This window comes from Aythya fuligula, chromosome 1 (genome assembly GCF_009819795.1).
Source record: "Aythya fuligula isolate bAytFul2 chromosome 1, bAytFul2.pri, whole genome shotgun sequence".
NCBI lineage: Eukaryota > Metazoa > Chordata > Aves > Anseriformes > Anatidae > Aythya > Aythya fuligula.
Window position 1 is genome coordinate 38850524 of NC_045559.1, and position 20575 is coordinate 38871098.

Genomic DNA, 20575 nt, shown 5'->3' on the forward strand with positions numbered 1-20575 from the left:
ATGCCAATACAAGATTGATGTTACCTTCAAAATAACTGCCATCCTTGTATTTACACAAAACTGATAATTAACCCAGATATCAGTTTTGTATGGTCAATGTCATGGAAGTTCATGATGTTATTGGTTTGACTGGTAAGCGTATAATGTCCTTTGCACAGTGACTAAATGCACTTTATTTTACACCAGAGTTAAGACATCTACTAATTTTATGAAGAGATCTAATAATGCAAGCCAGAAGAAATACATGATTTTCATATTCAGAGATGATTTTTTCAGAGGCAAAGGCTTGTGTAAAGCCTCAACAAGCAAAATAAAAGGTAGTGGCAACGGATACCATGGTGCAATTAGTTTTGGGATCATAAGATGTAGAGTATTGTAGTTTCTTTGTGCAAAATACATCTTGAATGACGTTTTTCTTGCAGGCGTAGCCAGCAACACAGTTGACTTTCATTTTCGTTTCTGTCAGAACCTGTCACTGCTTGGGTGAAACGGCTGTTTCACTGAAGCTGTGGGGAAAAGCACGTGCCACCAGGCCACCCAGGCATTCCTCCTCAAACAGATGGAGCAGGGATTTATCCAGAAGTTGGGTGAATGGAGCCCCAAGCTAAGGGGCTAGCGGCTACATCCTCAGTGTGCAGGGGACTTGTGTTCCTGGAGCTCACACTGCAAAAGCCCTGCCTTCTGTCTGATTCTGTGTCACCACAAAACTGCCACGACAGCGTTGTCACCTCAATGCCAGTTAGCAACAAGCTCAGTTCTCAAACAGATCTATTGACTGCCAGGCCTCTGCAGCAGCTGACAGGATGAATCTCAGGGGTGGTGATTAAAACATACAGGGCTATAAGATATCTACAAAATAGATTATCTTGCAAAGCCAGTTCATTTAAAAGCTGTGAAAAATGTTACCAAAAGATCAATATTAAAAAAAAAATAAAGCAGAAGGTCTGTGAAAGTAATTTGAGGAAGCTATGTAAAAAGGGGAAGCACACCAAATTAAATGGAAGAGGCATTTTCTTCTTGAATATGGTGAAATAAAATAAATGCTTCCTAAATTAAATCAGCACTATTAAAATAAAATAATTTGTTAACTCTCGCAGATATTTAAACCTGAAGATTTCAATGTCATACACATCAGATTACAGTCAAATGTGACACTTCTTGTAGCTCAGACAGAATTTTCTGTGTTCAGCCAGATTAGCCTTTTAATTTCACTTAGTAGTGGTGGCTGAAGTTTTGGATATTATGGGGCTTCCCATACAAGAAGATCCAAGATCATAGGTTCCAGACAAGAGAGAGGAAAACAGGAATGATAGAACACAGCAGTCACTCACAACAGCTTTTTGTTAGCGGGAAGATGCACTCCTGACTGTGCACTACCATAGAGGATTGCTGGAGAAATTCAGTCTGCCAGAATTAAGCTTCAGCTGGTGTCTGATGCTTTGTTAGATCTGTGTTAGAAAAATGATGCTCACAGTTACGGCCAAGCACAGTCGGCACATGGGCTTCATGCAGGGTGACTCTCCTGTAGCCCTTTTAAAAGCTTTAGTTCCCATGCAAGGGGCAATTTAAAGATCGGTAAATTCTCTCACTCTAAAGAGTGCCTGTATTTTCATCACAGTGTTGCGTATTCACACACTTGGCTGAAGACTGATGAAGAATTACCCATTAAAACCACCCTTTTGACAAAGAAGATGTAACTGATATATGAATTATTTCTATTTGAAGGAGAACTGAAAAGTAAAAGCCAGTTTAACCCTATGTCTTTACAAAGAATGCACATAGAACCTGGCTTTGTTTAAAACACTCAAAAGCTACAGGAACAGGAAAGGTTTTGCTAACAACTTTCAGGACAGCCTTACACGCAGCCCTGCACCTCAGCAGATGCATTTGCCATCAGTTACCCAGGAAAGCCTCAAGCTGCGGGGCCTTGTGAGCAGCTTGTGCCTCGAGTATCGACTTCCAGTGTCTCTGGCAACCCTGACCCAAACCCCATATTACGCGCTTCATCTGTTCAGCCTGAAAGAAGGACAGCTAGTGTGCCAGTCAGTTTTACTGCCTCTGCATGGAAGGTATGACTGGCAGAAGATCGATCACTTCCAGCAAGATTTTCTTCCTGCAGAGGGTGGTGAGGCCCTGGCACAGGCTGCCCAGAGCAGCTGTGGATGCCCCATCCCTGGAGGTGCTCAAGGCCAGGCTGGATGGGGCTTTGGGCAACCTGGGCTGGTGGGAGGTGTCCCTGCCCATGGCAGGGGGTTGGAACTGGGTGGGCTTTAAGGTCCCTTCCAACCCAAACTGTTCTGTGATTCTGTGATTCTCTGAAGACTGTATGTTTGTTGTAACTGCTGAAATAACCAATGTGTAGATCATGAGAGAACTTCGCAGGAGAGAATCCGCGATGCAGTAGTTTGTATTGGTGTGTGTAGATTGCTTTTAATTAAGGGGCAATATTGAATTTCATAAGGCAGTCACCCAGCTCTGGACTGTTATGTGTTTGAGAACCACCCGACGTCTGCGGGGCTCCAAAGAATGCTTTTTCTTGTCACTTTTCACTTCATGCTCCCAGTTTTGAGGCACTTTACCATGGACTGCTTTAGCAAACACTTAGATTCTAACAGCCTATGTGGATGAGGGCACAGAAGTTTGGCGGGACAAAACAAAGCCCATGATTGTAACACTGAGGGGCAGCTGGGGGAACTGGGGTTGTTTGGTCTGGAGAAGAGGAGGCTCAGGGGAGACCTTACTGCTCTCCACAACTGCGTGAAAGGAAGGTGTGGGGAGCTGGGGGTCGGCCTATTCTCACAGATAACTGGTGATAGGAGCAGAGGGAATGGCCTCAAGGTGCCCCAGGGGAGGCTCAGGGTGGGAATGAGGAGACATTTCTGCTCGGGAAGAGCAGTCAGGCACTGGGACGGGCTGCCCAGGGAGGTGGTGGAGTCACCGCCCCTGGGGGTGCTCAAGGAGAGGCTGGACGTGGTGCTCGGGGACAGGGTTCAGTGGTGACAGTGGCGGTAGGGGGTGGTTGGCCCAGGCGATCCCGCGGGGCTTCTCCCACCCCAGTGACTTTATGTCGCCCCGCTCCCTGCCCCCCGCGGCAGCCCTGTCACAGCCGCGCGCTCCCGCGGGCGGGCGGCCCCGCCCCTCCTTACCCCCTCCCCTCCCCTCCCCTCCTTCGCTGGGCGCGGCCCCTCCCCGCCGCCCCTCGCGCCCCTCCCATTGGCGGCGGCGCCGCGCGTGACCGGGCGGCGTGTGACGTAGGAGGAAGGAGCCGCCATTAGCGGGCAGCGGGGCCGCCTGCCGCGGGGAGGGGGAGCGGTGCGGAGCGGAGCCGGTCTGTGCCCCTCGGTGTCCCCCCCCTGCTCGGTTTCCCCCCGGGAACCTCGGCGGCGCCTGCTGCGTTCCGGCCCGCCCCGCGTTCCGCCCCCCGGCCCGTGGATGTGAGGCGGCGGCAGCGGCGGCGTTGGGGGCGCCCATGGCGGCGGCGGCGGGGGCCGGGGCCGGCCCGGGGGCGGCGGCGGGCGGGGGTCGCAGCTTCTCCTTCAAGGTGGTGCTGCTGGGCGAGGGCTGCGTGGGGAAGACGTCGCTGGTGCTGCGCTACTGCGAGAACAAGTTCAACGACAAGCACATCACCACCCTGCAGGTGCGGGGCGGGGCTTTTGGGGCGAATTGGTGGGGATTTGGGGGGGGTGGGTGTGTGGGGGGGTAGGGCGGGAGGCGGTGGCGGTGGGCTGATGACTCAGGGGTTCCTGCGAGCCGCAGCCTCGGATCCCGGCAGCCCGGCGGTGGAGGTGCCGAGGGAGCCGCGCCTGGAAGGGGCAGCCCCCGCAGGAGGCCCTCGGGGGTCAGAGCTTACGGATCGTACGCTGAGGAGGTGCCCGAGGCTTACCTGCATGTCACGGTATCGCCCAGAGTTGTGGCCTGGCTCTCTGTCAGCCAACTTATAAACAACCGAGAAATGATGCTCCGCGTACAGGCGTGCGGTGGTGTCTGCTCCAAAGAGGTGTTTTCCATCACCCGCTCATACCGAGTGGTGTGTGTGCCACCTTGCAACATCCACACGTTTTATTTTATACACGGACACAGAAAATGTGTTTTTAAACTTCATGTCATGGTTTGTACAACCCACGCATGTTTTTTGGGCTCTCTGAGCCCTTATCCTCTCCATTTGCTGTTACGCCAGCTACACAGCATCTTTTTTTGCCAGTTATACACATATATACAGAAGTATAGCACTGTATCTATCATTCGCTACACTTAATGCGCTTTTCTTGCAAATAAAGAAACAAACAAACCCTGCCACCACGTGGGCCAGTGGTGGGTTTTGAATTTCTCCTGTGCAACGCAGAATAAATAGTAGGTGGTGCCAGGAGAGAGCCTCTGCGTAGTTGTGTGCTATTCATGCACATCTAGGGGAAAATTCTTGTGGGTTGGGTGTCTCAGAAGTATTTAAGGGTGAAACTTTCCCTTAAAACAAAGGAAGCATGAGAGAGGCACTGGAAACAACACAGTGAACGTTTCACCAACAGATATTGTTGCTCTATTTTTGTTATAAATAGCTAAAAACATTTTCAAGTTCGTGCTCAGCTGTTGGGTGCATCTATTGTTAGGGTTACTCGGCATGACGAGGTGTTTATACCAGGCTAATTGTGGATCTGATTGCCATGGAGGTGCCTAACATTTGCTGTGCTACAGGAGCGGTCAGTGGCTCGTAGGTGGCAGGGGTGCAGTTGTACTCTGTGCTGTTACACTGCCCAAAGTGTGGTGTTGAGCAAACAATCGTGTTTAAAGTGCACTGCAAGTGATTGTGTGTAGCTGAATTCAAGGTAGTAGTAGAGTAGTTTGTTATGGGATGTAGCTCTGCTGTGGCAGAAAGCCTGAAATTAGAAGCAAAACGTGAATTGGGGCAGAGATGTTGTGATAGGGAACTCTAAGCAGGCCCAAAATGTTGACCCTAAAATGTCCTCTCCAGATGCTACAGCCTGAGAGCTTTTTGTCTTTCCCTGTTTATGTGGCAGGAGAACGTTTGTAAAGGAATAGGAACGCATGCTCACGTGTGATACTGAAATGTTGTCCCTCTGCTGTGACTAGGTTTCTCTTTGCTAACTGCATATTTTAACTGCATGATACATCTCAGGTCACCCTCCTGTTCCCTGCTTCTCTGTTCCGAACCTCCTTAGCCACATGCATCTTATTGATTGGAAAATGCAGTGTCAGCTGTCGTTTAATCAGACTGTATATAACATGTGCTTGTCAGGTATAATCTGCCTTGGTTTTGTTTTTCTGCATCTCAGAGTTGTAGAAGGAAGGTGTAGTAACTCCTTTCACTACCAAATCAAAACATCCCTTTGAAAACAAGATAGGGAGAAGCTGATTAAACAACCAAGTGACATTTTTTTTTATAAGAGCTCCTTTTTTTTTTCGATTAAGGGCTTAATCTGGTAAAGTGGCTCCGTTTCATGGCATCAGTTCAAAGTATTGCAGCAAATGAGTTTTGTTCCAGTGAAGCCAAAATTTAAAAAATACTTGGCTCCTGATGCAGCAAAGGAGCCACGGTGATGAGCCGCCTGTAAATCTTGCTGGTCAGTGGGATGAGGGCCTCAATCCACAGTAATCTGATTTAGCGGGGGCTGGTGTGGGAGTTGTGAGGGGTGTGGAAGTGCTGTTGTACCTTGTGCCAACCTTTTTGCACCACGAAAACGGTGAGACATCTGGAAAGTGCTTTGGAGAGGTTGCCTGGTGCTTCCTGCTGCGTCACCCCAGTGATGGGAGAGCACAGGAAGCCACGTTGGGCAGTGCGAACCTTTCATCTAAATGTACATCTGTCCTCTCCTATCTGCATTCTAACACCGGTGTTACTCTGTTGTGAGGTTTGTGTGTGCACACACACAAAGGTGACTTTCTTTTTTTCTGGTAAGGATGTTTTTAGTGAAAGGGAGTGGTTTCCCCCCCCCTCCCTTCCCTAAACGCTAGCGAGAGGGAAATGGTGACCTGGGACTTCCTTATGTCGAGATTAGGAGGCTGCTGGGACATGTTGCTGAAATCTTGTTAGCTTGAAGTCATGCACTTACACACCAATGACCTGCAAACTGAAATTAAAGTAGCTACTGGTTTGCTGAAGGAAAATGTACCCAGAATAATATGAAAAAAGCTGAAGCAGGAAAGGCTGTTGTTATTATTATTTTTTTACAAGAAATAATAACGTGTAACCTGCTGCCAGACCTGGTGGAACAGTTAGAGTTGGTTCCCACTGATCAAAACATTGAGGTCAGTGCTCTCGTATAGTGAAGCTCCTAAGCTGTGAACTGAGGCCAAGTGAAATACACTGGAAATATTCTAATAATAACAACAGCACCTACTGTCAAACTGCCCTTTTAAAATTTGGGTGGATGCTGTCTGTTAATTGCTCAGGATAAATATAACTTTTGTGTACTAATCTCTCAAATATTTGGAGGGCTGCCAAGTACCCAACCTGAGAGAGCCACTCAAGTGGTGATGCTGATCACATCGAGCGATCTGCAGTGCTTTGGGGGACCTGGCTGACCTGGCAGAGTTGTCTTGGATGTTGACAGCTTGGAAAAAAGCAATACAAGGTGGTTCTATGCTGTGTGTGATGTTTATGTGCCTGGTGATAATGCAGTCAAGGGCTGGGTGATGCACATCTCCTATTTTTTTCAAGAGAATCTTTTCCAGCTGGGTTGTTGTCTTCAGGCCCTTTTATCCCCTCTCAACAGGGCCTGAGGCACGTGTGGAACTGAGCTCTTAAAAAAAAGAATGAAAGGAAAGGGAAAAGATTTTCTGCAGACACGTGAAGAAAATGGTATTTTAGCTCTTGTAATTGCATTATCCTTTTCTTCTCAGTGCATAAGTATTCTTCAGACCAGTCATAAGACACTGGAGTCAAAATACCCAAATCAGGAGCATACTTCAAAGAGCTGTTTGAGATTACTTATCTTTGAGTTAACCGAGAACCTGTACACTTGTGTTTTTGAAAGTCCTAACAAAAGCGAATTGCCATAGTAATGAAAAGAATATGGAAAGGAATTACTGATTGTAAAGCAAGACGTGACTGACACTTAACTCTCGTACTCAATTTAGTGGAGTCTCAAGAGAGTCGAACAAACGTCAAGTCCTCTTCTTTGTGTGATTATCTAATGCTGTCTGCCCTGCATTGCTTTAAAAGGCTATGATGCTCTTGGCAGCAACATATTTTCTTTCTAAACTAGGTTGGATGCGGAGCTTGCTGCCTTAAACTGATAGTTAAGGCTCTTTACGTGTGGGACCCCCCAGATTTCTAAACGGTGCCATGTCCTGCCTGTCACTTGATGAGCTTTTTGCTCTCTAAGTTCAGAATTAATGAAGAGAAATAACCTCACTCTTCATGAGACAACTGGAACTTGTGTGGGGGGAGTTTTATTTATACAGTTGGATATTCGTTGTTTAGTCTTAGAGTGCGCGCCACTGTGGCTTTAACATGCACTTAACTGGTTGCTTATTATGCCAGACTTACCCGTACCAATTAATTCAAGAACTGGGCCTGCTAACAGTATTCTTCAAGTATATGAACACACAGGGGAATTAAGCATTTAATGCGTATTACAGTATTGACGGTTTCTCACAGTATGCTCACAAAGCTTTCTGCTCACTATTAACCTCAGCCACTTCTAATACCAGGTTCCGGTGTTGTTATCAAGCAAGCCTTTTATACAAACTTGCTTGTAATCAGGATATCTGATCTAGGATAGATCCCTAGCCAAAGAGATAAGATCTTATTGAACTAAATCTTAAAAAGTACAAATTCATCAAGTTTTAATACAGAGAACAAGTGCAACAGCCAATCCTAAATGTCCTTGCCTCTGCCTCCTGTCACTTCTTATAGAAGATGCTAAAAGGCTGATCCGAGTGTACTGGCCTTCTAATACTTGGGTGTACAGGAGAGGAGGTATCCCACTGTTAAAAGGCAGGATTTGTATCAAAAGCTGGAGTGACCTGGAGGAGAGGTTATTATAAAACCAAAAACACAGAAAAAACAGGTTTATCTATGGTGAGAAACCCACTTTAATATTAGATATGTCAGACAATTAATAGCACAATTACCCTTGCTGGGCCAATGTCTGAGGCCCCGATGACGTAACCTTGTGAATACTGTGTTCTGTGTTAAATATAACTCCTGCTTCGGTGAGAGTTTTCTTCATTTTGGTCCAGAGGCCCAGAAACGTGTTTCTCAACTGTTTCTGTGAAACTTGTGTCAACTGAGTAGAGCTGACTTTTCATTATAGTGACAAAAGCCAACAGTGCCCTGAAGAGCTTTTCCTCTGAGATTTACAATACTGTGTCAAGTGCTGAGTACAGCAGATAAATAAGCAAGCTTGGTTCAGTGTGCCTAACCCGTAGCTCCTCTTAATGTGGTCCAAGTGCTGGTGCATTGAAACTTCTGAACTCACTTTGAAGCATACGGCTTTTAAGCTGTGATGCTGTAGAACAAACTGAGATGAAGACCAGGCACTGATCATACAATCTTTAGGGACGGCTGGGTGAAAGCTGTAAAATAACTTGTGCAGTACTCTGGATTTGCCTGAAAATCCGCTGAAGCTTGCCGGATGTGTAAGACTTGCTGTGCTGCTGTTAAGCTGTTTGTTACAAGTTGCCTGGCGTACTTCAAACAGGCTGCCTGGAGTTTTTCCTGAAGTTGACGTACGCCACCTTACTGTAGACCAGAAGGGCAGCAGGAATCGCGAGGTATGCTGCAGCCAGCGGTCACAGGGATCAGTCTGTTCTACCTGCTGGTGGGAAGGTTTCTGGGTGTTTCTCTTCCCTGCGGGCTGTCTTCTCTATGGATCTGCTCTGTTTATCAGGCTTTGTGGAAAGCTTCGCAGTGAACTTCTCTCAGAAAAGAAGAAAATATTTTCCAGAAAATATTTCTGAATCATCTCCCCTTCAGTCCTACCGATCCCAGAGAAGCAGCAGGACAGGAGCTGCTCTAGGAGCTGACTTGGGTTAGTGTAACACAGGCAGCACTCCAGAAAGTTATTTTCACAGCAGTTTAGGCTGGTGTAAATTGAACTCCTGTGGTCTTCTGCGCGGGTACTGGTTGCTTATGCAGTTAAGCAGCAGGCTGGTTCAAGCAGCTGACCTGGCTGATGACACTTTCCCTTCCCACATCCACGTGATTTTTAGTCAGCTCGGTGCCTGGTCACTGCTCTCATGCAGAGGCCTAGTGTTGAGATGCTGCAGGCCAGACTAAAATAATCTGTGATGAATGTATCTTAAGATACCGCCGAGTGCTTGATAGCTGACTGCACACTGAGGTAAAAGGAAAACTGAGTATAATTTAGGAAAAAGACAGAAGTTAACCTTGGCTCTAAACTCAAACCCCTTTATTTTGTTGTGGTAGTTTGCTAGTAGTGAACTATTTTGTGAATTCTTGCAACCTGTAAATGCAGGCATGTAGGCTGGTTCCTTTGTGTACTGTCATGAAATGTTAAGTTCAGATTAGACTTAAAAGTGAGCATTCTGAATTTGAACTCCTCACACACAACCCTTGTATCCTTCCTAAGTCATTCAGAAAACAACAGCAAAAAGATGCAGGAAATGACTGGCTTAAGGCAAATTTATTTCGAATAGACTTCTGGCAAACTGTAGTGAAATGACTAACTGGCTTAGTATTGACCCAGCCTTCTGGGTATTTCTTCCAGGAGTATTTGGACTGAGGAATCTGTCTTCTGTTGATTCAGATGTTTTCATTAGTAAATAAATCTGAAGTCAAATGAGACACTTGTGTGTAAAAAATTGAACTCTGTTTTGTTTTCCAGGCATCTTTTCTTACAAAGAAGCTAAATATTGGTGGGAAAAGAGTAAACCTTGCAATATGGGTATGTTTGCTTTCCTACACTGTCCTCTCCACTGCGTGTCCCCTCTCCCCTCTTGGTTAAACAAATTGTTTTCCTGAAAAAGTACTTGCTTGATAGAACTGAAACGTTAGGGACTTTGTAATAAAGTAAAATTTAGAAGTACTTGGATCTCTTGAAGTATCGTTTGTTTAGTCTTCTATGCTAACAGGAATATTTTAAATGCAGGATACAGCTGGTCAAGAACGATTCCATGCATTGGGGCCGATCTACTACAGAGATTCTAATGGCGCTATTCTAGTATATGATATAACAGATGAAGATTCTTTTCAGAAGGTACTGGAGAGACTTTTACCTCAATGTAAGATGTAAACTGAGAGGGAATTTGTGATATGAGTGCATACATGGGAATCTTCTGTTTCAGCAATAGCATCTATGCTTAATTTGCCTCAATTATAGGAATGATACCTGACTTTGCCACGTGTTCATCTTCTGCTACATCTGCAAATTCAGGCCATGTAATGAAAGTGTACATATACCTTAGTATTTTCTGAAGTCTACCCGTAATAAAGGTCTAGTACAGTTATTCAAAGAACACTAGAGAACTAATGTATGAGTTAACTGTGGCAGGCTATAAAATGTAAAGTGGCTCTGTTGCAATAATATACAGTACTGATTTCTACTGTATAAATCAAATTGCTAAAAGATACTAAGTGGTGTGACCTTTGACAAATCTGAGCTCTGAAATCACAATACATGACAGTGGAAATGTTACATTCTCAGTAAGAATAGGTATTTAGACTTCCAAGGCTTTGTTTAATATGAAATTTGATGATCAACTATTTTACCGCAGAATCAATTGATCAGGTCAGGGTAGATGACTTTTTGTCCGGTCCTATGTCAGACTGGTACTACTGTGTTGTTGTTCCAGCTGAAAACTATTGACACGTTCTTAGGTGAGTCTGGACCTGATTAGATTGTAGTAAAAGTAGTAGGAGTTCTGTGGAGGGGAGTGAGAAGTTATCGTTGTATTGGCTAGGCTTGGGCTAGCAGTGATACAGGTAGTATCAGGATATGGTTCCACAGCAGAATAAGCAACTTAAACAGTCTGATGTAGGGCCAGTGAAGCACTTAGTGCTGACAGCATCGGGCCCCTGTCTGTGGAGCTGTGACTTGTGAGTACTAGTTCAACTTGGGCCTTTTTCTGCTGAGCCATGCTTAGTGAAAAGGCTGTTATATGAGGACATTTAAGTTACCTCTCAGAAGTAAGAGGAAAGGTTAATTTGCAGAAGTTACTGCATAACTACCTATGTATCATGTATCCTAACTATTTTTAGGTCTTTGGAGTGGTCGCCTCTCTTTACAGCTTAAACTCCCTTAAAATAGCATCTCCAAGTCAATGCAGTGACCATCCAACTTCAAAACATGACAGCAAAATTAATAACACCCCTTAGTGCCAGCTGACTCAACATTCATCTGTTCCTTTAGGGAAAAGCATCTGTTATAATCTAATCTGATAAACTTGGTTCAGGTTTGGTTCAGGTACTTCTACCTTTAAGGAACCACTTGTGATGTGTTAGTATGGTCCCGTGGCTGAAGATCTCATGCCTGCCCTAAAGCGGTCAGTGTAGTGAACTTGTTCTTTGGAATGGGACTAATGTGAATGCAAGTTCAATTTCTGGAGTAACTGAACCATTCTGTAGAAGTTGCTTTGCTCTAAATTTCAGCTGTGAACTAAAATCATCTGCACCTGGCTCTTCAGCAATATAAAGAATATTTGGTCAATCTGTTGCTCTAAACATGTCTGTTTCAAGATTAGGGTGAACAGTTAATGATGGAAATGGGTCAGTTCTGCAGTGCCCAAAGCACTAGTAGGATATCAAGAGAAAATAAATTTATCTCTATTCTTTATGCAGGTAAAAAACTGGGTTAAGGAATTAAGAAAAATGTTGGGAAACGAAATCTGTTTATGTATAGTAGGTAAGTTCTTTTAACATCTAATTCTAGTGACTGAATCAGAAAAGTTTATTTTGGTTAATAACATCTTCCAAATGCTTTGACAGTTTGTGCATGTGAAGGGGTAAAGCTTATGTGAATCTGAAAATTAAAAACACAGTTTGAGCTAGAAGTTTCAATAGATCACAACTGAGGAAAAGGAGAGTTTGGAAAAAATGTTAATGGCGAAAGTGCATAGTACAGATAGATGCAGACTGCGTAGTTGAACAAAGGAACATAAACCTCAGATGTGCTACATACATTTCTTGCAAGGACTCAGACTCCTTTTTTTTTTTTGTTTATTCACTGTTTCTAGTGGCACAGATAGATACTTCTTTGTTTTTAGAATCACCTGCTTGCAAGGGAGAATAATTCTTAAAACTTGGATATTTCAATGCATTTTTTTTTACAAATGTATGTAAATATTGTTTTAAAATCAGATCTAGTAATTAAAACACCTTCAGGAGGTTAGATGTATGGATATTCCATGAAAGCTACCTTCTGTGGCACAGATAGTTTGTCTGATTAAAAAAAAAAAACAAAACAAAACACACTGCTTTTCTTTTTTAATTTACTGAGTTATTCAGCTATCCCTGGTCTCTTGATAGAAGTTCATTGCCTGTGTATGTTTGAGTGAAAGGAACTTTCAAATCATTTGGCACAGTCTAGATAGAGACCTGTTTCAGAGCCAATTTTTATTAGGACAGCTTGTAAGAAAATGATGGGATAAAATGATTACATTAATTGTTTCCAACAGGTAACAAAATAGACTTGGAAAAAGAGAGGCATGTTTCAGTGCAAGAAGCAGAAACGTAAGTCACACCAATTATTAATAGAAACAGTCATTGCAGAATTATGCTGGAGTAATAAACTTGTGATGCTCTTAACAGCTGGCAGCGTAAACCAGCCATGGCTCGCTGGCTGCTAAGTGTTCTGTTCATATTTGAGCCTTGGGATGTCTTGGGATGTCACTGGCTAAAGTGTAACTTGTGAGTTGTACATCACTGAAAATCAACATTTGTAGTTTAAATATATTTCTAAACTGGAAATTTTCAATTAATCTTTTTTTTTATGAATCACTCTATTGTAACCGCAATTCTCTTTAAGTCAGCATGTGTGGATTAAGAGTTTTTATTTTGAATTGAGTTCTGTCCACTTCATGTGAAGTGGCTTAGGAAAACTGCATTCTTCAGTGCAATGAAGCTCTTCTTTATCTGCCTTCCTACAGGTACGCTGAATCTGTTGGAGCAAAACATTATCATACTTCAGCTAAACAGAACAAAGGAATTGAAGAACTGTTTCTTGACCTTTGTAAAAGTAGGTATTGTCTAGTTTGTTCATAGAGCTCTTCCATGAAAAGGTTTCAGGAATGCTTCAAACCCTATAGAAAATCCTTAACTTTTAAACTATTGAGAAGAACTGGCTTCACTTGAGTCTACTTCAAGCTACTTGTGTGTTATAACAACTATGGAAGCCTGATGTATAGATGCAAATTCATACTGTACTTTAAGAACGTCTTTCTACCACTCTGTTGGAGTCCTGGGTTGGAGTTCAATTTTACTCCACATTCTGCAGTCATTCTATGTGATTGCTCTGACTGTTGTATACTTTATACCCTGTTGCAACATCTTTGACATCACTTGACAAGATTCCTGAATTACAGTTCATGAATTTGAAGCCATTATTACACAAATCTTATGCAGCAGCTGAAGCAAATGATAAAGAATGTGGGAGTATATGCAGTATGCACATATATGCAGTATAAATACAGCACAAGGAAGTTACCCCATTTGTGTTGTCCTTAAGCAATAAGAATTTAAGCAAAACATTTCTATGTTTTTTGTTTGTTTGTTTTTTTGAGGAGTGATGTGTGTGTGTGTTGCGTTTCTTGTTTAATAAATATTCTTACAATGGGTGGGTAAATCTAGCTTTTGAAGTCACCGACTCCAGAACATCTGAGCATCTAAGGTCTTCCTTTAGTCAACGGGAGCTTCTGAGTATTTGCTGCTTTAGGAAGAACACTTAAGTATTTTCTTAAAACTATGCCATGAGATACCAGAGCGCTTACTTCTGCATAATTAGTAAGAGAACTGGTCTTTGTGTGCATAATTCATAGATTAAGATCTTAGAGCCTTGTGTAAAAATGCAAGGGAGTACTAACGCATTTCATCTACTACACTTCATTTACAGGAATGATAGAAACTGCTCAAGTGGATGAAAGAGCAAGAGGCAATGGTTCCAGTCAGTCAGGAACAGCAAGGCGAGGTGTACAGATCATTGACGATGAACCCCAAGTACAGAGCAGCGGCGGGTGCTGTTCTTCTGGATAGTAACAAAACTGTGCATCACTGCCCTCTCAATATGAAGACTGCCATATTCAAAGTCACACATTCTTTACCAGTGGAGTAATAGAATTAACAGTATTTAAAAATAATCACACATAACACTGCAGAGACCTTAAGTGCTAAACTAGTGGCGTCTGTGACCAGAGAATTGGCATTTTCTACAGTGGTTAACAAAGCAATTACCAATGGCCTTTTTACATACTTTTCTTTAATGAGGAATAATATGCATGTAGAAAAGACCTACTTAAAGGCTTCATTTATATTCTTTTAAATCAGATCATTATTTAATAACTTATATACGTTGTTGTTGGAATGGTATACATTTTTGCAGCTCTTTGTATTTTGTGGTAGATTGAATTGTATCACTTCTAAAATGCAAATTGATTTTTTTTAAATTAGCAGATATCTGAAGTAATATTTTTGCAGGGTCTCCACAAGCCTATAACAGTCAACTACTTTGATATATTCTGTTCATCTTGTATGCCAAGCTGGTAAAATACATTGTAAATTACATATTAAATATTTTATCTGCTTTTACAAGTGCAGGTGCAGAAATATGTACATCAGTCTTGTCAGTGATTGTGAAGTGAATAAGTCAGTGAAAAGATGCAAGCTTTTCATGTGTACTGTTGAATTGCTCATTCTATTCCCCCTTCCTGAAAATTGAAAACAGCTTTTTTTTGGTAAACTCACAGCTACAGCATTTTTTTAAGCTTTTCCTGTCAAGCAGCAGTATTTAGAGTACCCCCTTAGTAGGAAGGGAATGCTTCTTTAGACTGCTGTTTAACACTGAGGCGTTTGACTCCCAGCTAAGACAGTTGGAGCATGCATTTATCTTGCCTCTGCATTTACTTCAGCCTCTCAGATATCCCCCAGAAAGTTGAAGCAAATTTAGCCCTTGTCTGTCTGGTAGCCGCTAAACCAGATGCATGGGAAGCTCTTAAGCTGTACTAAGACATTTGTGTCCCAAGACAGCATTATAAACTACTTATGAGCGTAATTTTTTTCCTATATTGCAGGGCTTGAGTGAACAAATGAATTGGCATTAATGAGAACTGCTTCTGATTTTTGAGTGATTATGTGGAAGATATGGAACTGCCAGATGCAATTGTAACTTTGGGAATAATAGACAAAACTGAACTTAATCTTGACTTGCTCTTTCTCTTGTAAAGCTTTTTGAAGTCCACTTAAGGTTTGGGAGGAGGGTGTTCAGAAATAAAGTGTATAAATTACTATCACAGAAGGAAAACAAATGGTGGTAGTTGAAACTTCAAAATGTTTTGTGGTCTGACTTTTTTTTTTTTTTTTACTTAAGTTGTCATGCTTGGAAAAACAGTAAAGGTGATGTCTATGACAAAATAGAATATTCCTTGGCCTTCCTTTTTCTGAAGGGTAGAATTAGTATTGCATATAAATGCATTTAATGGTGTGGGTGTATTACAATGCACAACAGGAGTAGTAGTAACTAATCAGTCTGACATGTAAGAAGTGTGCTGTCTTCATCTGACTTATTTTCTCTGAAATAATAGATGGCTTTGCTACAGATTGGTCCCAATGCTCTTTATTTCTTTTCTTTCTGCCAAAACTGCGGTGTACTTTCTCTAAAGCTGACACTGGTGTGCTCTTCTGACGTTGTTGTATGTGTGATGGGCAAAGGTGCTCTGTTTTTGTTAGTGAAGACAAAGTTACTTGACTGTACAGAGCCTTGCTGTGAATCTAAAATTCATGAGTATATGTGTATATTGCGACACTGTGTTAAGCCAACATCCTGATATTATATCTCACTTAAGTGAGCTTTGCCCAAATTAAAATTGGGTCAGCTTGATTCAACAAATAGTACCTTCAAATCCATACACTAGAGAAGTCAGTCTTGTAAGTAACAAAATACTGATATGAGGAGTGAAATCGGTGAGACTGCTCAAGATTGAAATTTCATTGTAAGAAGAGTTGCAGATTTTTGGATTCCCATTTCAGATTTTACAAAGATGCAAAAAAAAAAAACCAAAAAACAACTCCACTAGGCTTGATAAGGAAGCAGATATGCTCTGGCATAGATAATGCATTAGAGCTTGTTTTCTCCAGAGCAGAGCTTTCCCTGCTTTGTTGAACTAGACAGCTGTCGTCCTGGCCTGGTAATTGATACAAGATGTTTACCAAAGGGAATGTTATGTTTGACTACTGAAGTGTCAAACTTAAGTAGTCTGTCTTAATGTAGTGTATTCTGTAGTAGGGGTGGTGTGAGACTTTGGTCTCACCAACAAAGCCATGTTATACCAACTCATAAGTCACTTGCAAGACTAAAACTATTAACTACTGAAAACTTGGGTGGGGATAAGCTGACACCTTTGTATCTTTTAAAAAAAAAAAAAAAGTTTTGGCTACTACTACTATTATTTACAAAATACCTTTTAAAAGAAATTGTCAGAAGTTACTGTCCTTAAATTCAGTGAAACTACAGCAAGACAAATCTTGAATGGAGCTTTTCTGTCTAAGCTGCAGTTGGCCTGGACTTTATCTGTAGAACTTGATACCTTGCTAAGCACAAATGTTTATTATCTAATGAGTACAGTTCTAAAAAAACTAAAAGTATTTCTGACATAGGTATTACAATATATGTGTGACAGCCTAATGTCTCAGGCAAATGCCATAGACTACAGTAAGGATTAATATCAGAGTTATTTATAAATGCTTGTAACAAGACTGATCCTTCCGTGAAAGGGGGGGAAGAATTGTGCCCTGTCAGTGAGTTTTCTTAGCCAGAAGTAACAACTGTGTTTAATTGCATGAGTAGTGAATGTCACCTGAAGCCTGTTTCCTTAGTATTACCTACTGATGTGTGGCATAGACTAGAATATTTGTGGTTTCTTTCAAAGTTTGAAAAGACTGAATTAGCTTGTGTATCTAAAACAAAGGCTTGAGGTGGAAGAAATTGAAAAAGTAAATGTCTCAAGGTGAATATGAATTTATGAAAGTTTGTTTCCAAGACACCAGAGAATACTATTAGTTCTTGAAACTGACTAACATAAGCTACTCATTCTTGCCAAAGTACCTCTGTTCCTGGAAGAGGCATTTTTATTATTTACAGAGGTTATCTAGATCACATGGACCAAGTGTGCAAGGAGGTACAGATAGCTTGGTTTTCTATGCTTGATCTCAAGGATCTTCCTTGAGTAACCTAGCGTTACTACTGCATGGCTTGGGTTTTCAGGAATCTTGCCTTTGAGATCTAAATTGCGTGGTTTGTATGTCTGAAGTATCTGTTTAGGGAAAAGCGTTTTCTTTTGCTGCCAACAAGAAAACTATTTCTCTATTTCTCATTCTCCCAAGATTAGTGCAAGAGAACACCTATGTCTTTACCAAGTACCTCTATGGTTGCATAGGTAATACCAGCCAGGCATTTGCTACAGCATGTAAGTCAACTTTAAAAGTGCTTGCAACATGGAACTCCCTTCCTCAGGGTAAATCTTGACAGAGATTAGTATGAGACCTTTTTATTGTAGTATGTGAGTATAAATACCTTTCTAAAACAACTTTTAGCTGCTCACGGTTGTGCTGTTGCTATAAATACCTGAGAGACATACAAAGTTTTATGACTTGCTGAAATAATGTCTAACAATCCCAAGTCCAAAAACATGAATGCAGCAGTTTTGTATCTCTATTAATAGTTGTTTATGGATGCAGCTTTAATGTATTTAGGCACTAGTTCACAAGTTCTACATGACCAGGTAGGCCAACTGAGACAAGGACGCTCTACTAAATCATTTCAGATCTGTGGTACTCAGAGATGAGTGTAACTAGTGCTAAAGATCTGGGGTGGTTTCTTAATGTGGTTTGCAGTGGATTTGCATAGAATTCCAAGATTTGGAAATCTAATGTCCAGATGAACTGCATTGACTGGTCTCTTGAGACAGTTAAGTAATGGAGTGTTGCCTTGATTTATGTTTTTCTCTGACAATATTGACACATTATGGACAAGCATTCGTGCTTACTACCACATCAAAAAGTACCCCTTAGCTCTTTTATGCTGCCACTTTTAATTGCTCTAGGTGTTTAACTTGTGTCTGCCTACAGCTTTTCAATTTCTGCTGTAGCTTCCAAGGCGTGTGAAAATTTTTTAAGAAAGTTAGGAGGTCTCAGAATGTGTTTGGAACTCAAATGAGGTACAGAGAAGATATTGGGTGCTGTCAGAAAAGTTTAAAGAAAGTAAGAGGAATGGAAGGCCTGCTTGAGGATAAATGGAGATCAGAAATCTTCAGAAGCTGAAAGCAAACAAGTGGGATGAGTGGATAGAGTGAGGGAATAAGAGAGGTAGGAAAAACTGAAGGTGTTGGTAATGGACTGTGTGGGCTAAGTTAACCAGCTTTTAAGAGAGCTGCTAGCATCTCCTTTCAGTAATTGCCTAATTCCAGACCTTTCTAAGATGATATCCTAAGTTAGTTTTCCTCTGTGAAATACTGTGTTGTTTTTTTTTTTTGTTTTTTTTTTGGGGGGGGGGGGGGGTTGGTTTGGTTTGGTATTTCCTTGCCTTAAAGAAGATAATACAACTAATTTTGAATGGGCTTTTGGGCACGATACTACCCTACCTAAAGATTGATTAAAATATGTTCCTTTATGAAGTATTTGGTTACTTGATCTTGTTAATTTTCACATCAAATTCTGGGATTTTTTCCTGATTGGTCTTCACTGAAAGAAGTTCTGATAACTGCTGTTGTGTCAGGGAGTAGCAGATGAAGACTAAGATCTTTGGCTTTAGTTGTTGCACAAGCACAAAGACAAATCATCTCCCTTTTAACTGGGCATATTGCTCATGCTGTTTTCTGGGGTGGATTCTGATCAACACTGGCATTTTTACTTTAGGGCCAACCTGTGCTATTTCAGCGCTGTAGCCATCTACTGAACTTGGGCTTTCTCTATGAAATAATAATGTGTATTCTTTCCCTTCCTGTGTTCTCAGAGCTGTCATCAGCTGCTGTGTGTAGAGCAGAGTGAGACAGAGAAACAGCTTTGAGAAATGGGAAATCCGCAATGTTTCTCGTCTTGAGCTGGCTTGGAAAGTGAGAATCTATGAAACTGTCTCCGTTCTGAGGCATTATTGTGTCCAAGATAAATTAAAATATTCTGGCTTAGAAAAAAAATGTTTAAAAATCTAAATTGTTCAAATTACTTCAAATGAAATTTATTTCAGGGTAATGTATTTTGATTGCTCTTTGAGACTGACAAGTTTACTAAGCTGGGCCAAAAAGGTCAATTGGTTGGCAGGTTGTACAGCCCCAAAATGTCTCACTGCAGGGAGTAGCTGAGCATTCGTTCCACTGGGCAGTGTAGAGCTGTGATTATGTCCAATACCAGGATGTTGAAATGTAGCCTGAAAGAATAGTTTGATAGTTTCTATTTCCCACTGATTTGTGCACTCAGGCAAACAGCACGACCTGACGTGGCTGTCACTAAGGAGCTCATGTCCCTCTTTTCCTGCTTGCTGGCTGCCCTGTTCCTCATGGTTAATGAATCGCTACTACAGAATACCTCCTGTAGAAGAAAGGAAACCTGTAGTCTCTGCTTGCTTTAGTAGCTCTTCTGCAGCAGTAATACACAGTCCTTCCTGAATTGAAAACTTTTTTTGAGAACAGTTTTTCTTAAGGGGAGCTTTTTTTAACTTATTGATACTTGTTTTCACTGTTCAATGTACTTAGTCCTGCTGATGTCTCGGGGGATGCAGGGTGGTGGTGGTGGAGTGAGGGTTAATACTTCATTTGTAGGTTACTTGGAAGCAATGCAATTTGAAACTACAGAAACAGAGGAGGGTGAGTATATTATGCAATGATCTTCCCTGGTCTGCTGTAGCAGTTGGTCGTATCCTGCCTCCAAACCAGTGAAGGAAGACGTTGGAAAGTTGGTAGAGTCCTTGCTATCTCTGGGACCTGAATCCTGATTCTAGGGTACTGAAAGTAGCTTAGAAGGAAATCCAAGTAGAGAGGATTGGAGATAGCAAGAACCCCTTCTCATCTTTGCTCACTGTCCTGTGACAGATCCAAACTCATGTAACAGGTCCTTTTGAGCTGTTGAAACTTAGACTGCAAACTCTTCAGGTTAACCAGCACTCCATTCCAAAAGGGCCACAGACTTGGAATTCATGTTGTAAGGTAACAAGTGTTGTCTCCTTTTCAGAATAGGAAACTAAAAATAGCATGAGGCAGTTTATTAGTGGAAATAAAAGAAGAAAACACTTAATACCAAAACACTTGAATGCTGTCAGTGCTACTTGATCATACAGGCATTGTACAGTTTCTCGTCAGATAAGCTCACTGAGCTTCCCAGGCTCAATCAAACAAATTTATTATTTTTTTTTCCTGAACCCAAAGAACATGTTAGCAGGACAGAAGGCAACACTGGAAA

The 20575-nt window shown here is 41.9% G+C and overlaps 1 protein-coding gene across 1 annotated transcript; it reads left to right on the forward strand.

Moving 5' to 3' along the window:
- The first annotated feature begins 3272 nt into the window (after positions 1-3272).
- RAB21 (RAB21, member RAS oncogene family) lies at positions 3273-16181 on the forward strand. The gene is made up of 7 exons (XM_032207904.1): positions 3273-3637; positions 9807-9866; positions 10071-10178; positions 11759-11822; positions 12595-12649; positions 13066-13154; positions 14028-16181. Exons 1-7 carry the CDS (start codon positions 3470-3472, stop codon positions 14165-14167), a joined length of 684 nt encoding a protein of 227 aa, XP_032063795.1. The 5' UTR covers positions 3273-3469; the 3' UTR covers positions 14168-16181.
- The last annotated feature ends 4394 nt before the right edge of the window (positions 16182-20575 follow it).

Coding starts and splice junctions, on each gene's coding strand:
- RAB21 (XM_032207904.1), top strand. CDS start 3,470: ATGGCGGCGGCGGCGGGGGCCGGGGCCGGCCCGGGGGCGGCGGCGGGC. Junction 3,638..9,806: donor AGCACATCACCACCCTGCAG/GTGCGGGGCGGG, acceptor TTTGTTTTCCAG/GCATCTTTTCTTACAAAGAA. Junction 11,823..12,594: donor AATCTGTTTATGTATAGTAG/GTAAGTTCTTTT, acceptor TGTTTCCAACAG/GTAACAAAATAGACTTGGAA.